Below are 5,773 nucleotides of genomic sequence, written 5' to 3' on the forward strand. Positions count from 1 at the left end.
GAAGAGAAGAGAAGAGAAGAGAAGAGAAGAGAAGAGAAGAGAAGAGAAGAGAAGAGAAGAGAAGAGAAGAGAGGTTTCTCTGGCTGGCCTAGAACTTGGTATGCAACTGAGGATGACCTTGAACCCTGACCCTCTTGCCTCCACCTCACAAGTGCTAGGATTGCACCATGCCTGTCTTAGGACATGATGAAGACTAAACCCAGGGGACCAGGCAAGTTCTCCAACAGATGAGCTACCTCTTTAGCCTAAATATTAATTTTTTTTTTTTTAATAATGGCTTGTTGTTTTCCAAGCTATCCTGGAACTCCTGGAGGCCAGGTGGTGGGGCCTCTTCTGAGGCCTGGGCTTGCTCAGTTCTTGGAAACAGACATTTATGTCTAGTCTCCTGAACTGCCAATTTGAAGCCTGTCATGGAGTCAGCCTGTCTCAGTTATACAGAACAAAGCAAGTAAGCTTCTAGATGTATCTAGGTGGAGTAGGTTAAGGAGGGAGGTTCCAAAGTAAAGGTCAGGCCTTCTCATCCTGGACCATGTATTCTAAGGGCTCCCTCTAGTGATTACAGATATAAGCAAGATAAAAAGAACATGGATAGGTGGATGTGGTAGCTTGTATCTGCAATAGTACTCAGTAGGCTGAGGGGGGAGGATTGTCTCAAAGTGAGATTCTATCAAAGGAAAAACAAGAGAAGCCATACATAAAAGTCAGTTTTAGCCAGAGGCTCTGGAGTAACGCAGAGCTTGTGCTATCCTGTGAAAGATGTGTCATGGAACTGGAACTGCTTTTAAAACCATGAGTCTATTCCCAAACAGCCTTTCCCTTTCTCCATGCCTCAATAAACCTCTTCGGTTAGATCTGTTGCATCATGTGACTTCGTAGTGTTCCTTGGCTTCAATCCGCCATGCTGCTGTCCTAAAACTATTATAGAGACCATGTTGTCACTATAATCCCGACCACTGAGGTGTTCTAATCATAACTCGCAGCCATATTAATATGGATGATTTTGATGGGTCTACAAAGAATATAGAGATAAGGGCATCCCGTGGCAATTGCACAGATTTATTTATTTCGGTTTTTCCGGCCATATGTGGGACACACAAGGTATTCAAAATGCTTGCCGCCCAAATGAACGAATGCTTTCCGGATAGATTTCAAGTTCTGTTTTACGATGCTTTAGAGCACTTGGTGATGCGCTCCAGCCCAACGCTGTAAGCTCTGGTAAGGCAGGGACCGGAGCTCCCGGCTGTGTCGGCTTTAGAACCGGAAGTGAAGAATGTCTGGCTGATCCAGACTACAGGGAGAAAACCATTAAGGGGCAGTATGCCCTCAGATAAGCCGACGCAGAAACCTGGGAGAGGGCTGTCCAAAAAGAAGAAAAGCCGGGGAAGATGCTACCTCCGCAAAGGATGATGGGAAGCGGTAATCGTCTCCTCCCCTCCACCACCGCCCCCGTACTGAGGAGCGCTGACGTCACGCACGCCGCCGGCATGCCCCGCCCCTGGGCTGGCTCACGTAACTAGGGGTGGAGCCACAAAGCGATTTGTGGGAGTCGGAATCATGGCGGGCTTGGTTGACTTCCAGGACGAGGAGCAGGTGAAGTCCTTCCTGGAGAACATGGAGGTGGAGTGTCACTACCAATGCTACCGCGAGAAGGACCCGGAGGGTGAGCGCCAACCGCGCAGCCTGGGACATAGGGGAGGGGCGCGAGCGTGGGGTGCAGACGTGGTCACGTGGCGGGCCGAGGACGCCTAAGGACTGGGTCAGGGACACTACGGGCCTGTGGGCGGGGAGTTGTAGTGCACCGGGGGCGGGGCCTGCAGCGGAGGGCGGAGCTCTCAGGCTAGATGCTGTGTAGTCAGGTTTCCGGTGCTAGGACTGGAGGTGTGAGGGTGAAGTGGAACCTCGGCGTACATGTTTTTGAGGGAATCGTTTAAGATGCAGGAAATAAATGAAATATATGCTAGTAGTAAATGCGAGCCAGAATTGGTTGGCATCATGCACCTGTAATTCTAGCGTTCGGGAGGCTGAGGAAGGAGGATCACTTAGAACTCAGGAGTTAAGGACTAGCCTGGACTACATAGCAAAACCCGGTCCAAAAAAAGAATTGGAGAGGGAGATTGGAGTGGTAGTCCAGCAATTAGGAGCCCTTTCACAGTTCTAGGGAAGCCAATGCCTCTAGCCTCTGCTGCCACCACATCACATGCTCATATACACACATCCATAATTTAAAATAATAAAAATTAAATCTTTTTTTTTTGAGACTGTCATTATGTAGCCTTGACTGGCCTAGAACTTACAGTGTAGACCACGCTAGCCTTGGACTCAGAGCTCCTTCCTCTATCTTCTGAGTTTTTGGCATGAGCCACAGGCCTGTTAACAAATTAATAAATTAATTAATTTGTTGAGATGTGATTCTTTGTGTAGTCCTGACTGTCCTTCTGTTGACCAGTCTAGCCTGAAACTCAGATATCTGCCAGCTTCTGTCTCTCAAGTGCTTGAAGGTGTGGGCCACCACCATCCAGCACAAAATTTAAAAAAAAAATTTTTTTTGTTTTGTTTTTTTCAAGGAAAAAAAAATTTTTTTAAAGATAAGTGAAATGTGATAAAAGAACTGAGTGAAGGGCACTGCCCAATGGCATGGCTTTTGAATAAAGCTTTGAAGGAGGAAAGGAACCATTGTAAGTCTTTGCCAGGCAGAGGTAATAAAAGGTCAGAAATGGACTCTTATGTGCAGTGAGGAGGTGGCATGTATGAGTGACCGATGCCCAGACAAGTGTCCAGTGTCTGTGGGTTGTTTTCCTATTGTTTTATTTAAGGGAAAAGAATGAAAATGGCTCTGGCCCTCCTTTCCAGTAGCTTACAACCTTGTTCCCAAGAAATGACTGTTTCTTGAAATTAGTCCACTATAGTGTGACTCTGGATAAGGAACCCGGGATTATTCTTTTTTGTTGTTGTTGTTTTTTGGTTTTTGGTTTTTTCGAGACAGGGTTTCTCTGTATAGCCCTGGCTGTCCTGGAACTCACTCTGTAGATAAGTCTGGCCTTGAACTCAGAAGTCCGCCTGCCTATGCCTCCCCAGTGCTGGGATCAAAGGCGTGCACCACCACGCCCGGCTAGGATTATTCTTTGGGAGCTAGTCCATGTCCCAATTGAAGAGAAATTTCAGAGGAAATGACCCTCTGTGGTCTCTGAGGACCAGGGTGGTTGGGCATAGTCCACAGAGGCCAGCTGTGTAGTCAGTGTGGGAGAGGTTGGGGAACAGAGAGCTTTTTTGGAAGGTGAAATGAGGATTGCTCAGAATCAAGTCAAATTAATGTTTGTTTTGCAGTCCTGAGGCACAAAGCCTGGGCTCTAGCTCCAGTTCCAGATAAGTTTGTACAGGGAGCCTGGACTGCAGTGTACCTTGCCTTTCTAAGCAAGGAATTTAGACCTGACTCTGTAGGCATGTTTGAGGAGTTTGTGGTAGTTGATGTGAGTTACATGGAGGACATGTGGAGCAGGGAGTGCAGGAGAGCCCTGTGAGAACTGGCTGAGCGCTGGGTTGTAGGTTGGTTGGAAGAGCACGCACCTAGTGTACCCGAGGCCCTAACTGAGTAGTATGCCTGGCTCAGACTGCATAGACACATGCTTAGCGTGAGATCCCAGCACTCAGGGAGGTAGAGGCAACAGGATCAGGGACATCCTTAGCTACATATTGAGTTCTGGTCCAGCCTAGGTTATATAAGACCCTGCCTCAAATTAAACAAACAGAAATAACATCAATTATTGTTATTATTCTTGGTGTTAGAATGTCCTCTCACCAGTTAGCTTCCTCTGTAGTCATCCAGACAGGTGCAAGCGTATGCTCTTGTGCAATGGTTTTTAAAATGCAAAGTGAATCTTAATCACTTCCCTTCTCTTTAAGAGATTTCTCAGTGGGTAGCTTACTCATATGGTTTTTCATTGTGGGGACTGGGATTGAACCAAGGGCCTCCGCACTCTAGGCAAGGACTGTGTCACTGAGTTACACACTCCTCCAGCCCCACTTTCCTACTCCTAAGAACCCTTTGTGCGCTATGGTTTGTAGTAACATGCCCATTGTGGAGAGAGGCGCAGCACTAATTTCTTCCCGTGTTTGAGGTTCTTACCTCCCTACCCCATACCGCCTTAACTTGGCCTCCTCCTACCACATTTGTGCCGTGTTTATTTCCCCTTCCACCTGTTTCTGGACTCTTTCCATTTCGTTGTCTTGATTCGATAGGGATGGAGCCACCCAGGGCCTTGTACTTTGCCTTGTCATGCATGGAGTGACACCTCCAACTCCTTAGTCCTTCTGTATCTTGTGCTCTCTTCAGCTCAGCTGTCACAGTCCTCCGTGGGACCTTCCTTGGTGCCCAAACTGTCTTTTTTTTTTTTTTTTTTAAGATTTATTTATTTATTATTATACATAAGTACACTGTAGCTGTCTTCAGACACTCCAGAAGAGGGCGCCAGATCTCGTTATGGATGGTTGCGAGCCACCTAGTGGTTGCTGGGATTTGAACTCTGGACCTTCGGAAGAGCAGTCGGGTGCTCTTACCCACTGAGCCATCTCACCAGCCCCAAACTGTCTTAACCATAAGACGTACAATGAACTTTCTCATCAGGCTGTTTTATTTCAGTTATAACTTAGTGTTTGAAAACACTGCATTTCCTTAATGTATTTCCTCCTTTCCTAGCCTGCCTGAAAATGGTTCTCTTTCACAAGGTTGTGAAGGGTGACTTTGAACTCCTTATCTCGTCTCCACCTTGGGAGTGCAGGCACCATAGATGTTTACTTGCATGCCTGGCTTAAGCGTATAAATATCAGAAGGGCAAATGACAATATTCCTAGCAGCTCTGCATGTGTCATATACTTTTATACATGAGCGTGTGTGTGTGTGTGTGTGTGTGTGTGTGTGTTTTCAAATATTTGATGACTGAAAATGAAGGAGAATAGCCTTTGATGTTGCTGGGAACGCTAAGAGGCTGGCTAGAACTGGAACATCCTAGATATGGAAAACCTATTTCCCACTGCTTTGGTAGCTTCCATTTCTATTTTCGGGGCTTCAGGTTTCCCCAGGCCAGGTAGTAAGGTAATTACATCTGATTTCTGGTTTTCTGCTGCAAAAGCCATCCACAAACTCTTTTTAGGTTTTAGTGTTTTTATTACAGAACTTGAAGAGAGGTTCCAAAGCTACCAAAGTGTCAGTCATGGGAAGTCAGCTAGGGTTAGGCCTGGCTGGTCTGGCAGGGGTGAGTCTTCCTGATCTGAACATTGCTGGCCTGGGTGTGTGTGTGTGTGTGTGTGTGTGTGTGTGTACGTGTCCCCTTCTAAAAAGGGCTGGACACTTTGTTTCCCTGCTAAATCTGATTGAGATTTGAGAGCTAGACTTGCTCTGATTGTACCTGGCCCTGAACAGCAGCTGCTGGCACGATTGATTGACCTCTTCCCTCCTCTCTAGGTTGCTATCGGCTGGTGGACTATCTGGAAGGAATCCAAAAGAATTTTGATGAAGCTGCAAAGGTGCTGAAGTTCAACTGTGAGAAATACGGGCATGGTGACAGCTGTTACAAGCTGGGGGCCTATTATGTGACTGGCAAAGGTGAGCTGCAGGGCTTCCTGGGCATGGGGGACTGTGGTGCACAGAGTACACACAGGGGCTCAGCAGGGAGGTAGTGGAAGGACTCGAACTGTAAGTGAAGCAACCTCTGGGGTTTCTGCTTGCACATTGTAGGACCTTGACTGGTTCTCTCTCTCTCTCTTTTTTTTTTTTTTT

At 46.9% G+C, this 5,773-nt stretch overlaps 1 protein-coding gene across 1 annotated transcript in view; it reads left to right on the forward strand.

Annotated features, from left to right (window-relative positions):
• Positions 1-1,508: 1,508 nt before the first annotated feature.
• Positions 1,509-5,773, forward strand: part of LOC110293238 (cytochrome c oxidase assembly factor 7) — a 10,421-nt gene continuing 6,156 nt past the window's right edge. The window contains exons 1-2 of the mRNA XM_021161101.2: positions 1,509-1,660; positions 5,459-5,599. Coding sequence (XP_021016760.1) covers positions 1,555-1,660; positions 5,459-5,599 — 247 coding nt within the window. The 5' untranslated portion in view covers positions 1,509-1,554. The remainder of the gene's footprint in view (positions 1,661-5,458; positions 5,600-5,773) is intronic.

The sequence above is a fragment of the Mus caroli genome, chromosome 4, assembly GCF_900094665.2.
Source record: "Mus caroli chromosome 4, CAROLI_EIJ_v1.1, whole genome shotgun sequence".
Lineage (NCBI taxonomy): Eukaryota > Metazoa > Chordata > Mammalia > Rodentia > Muridae > Mus > Mus caroli.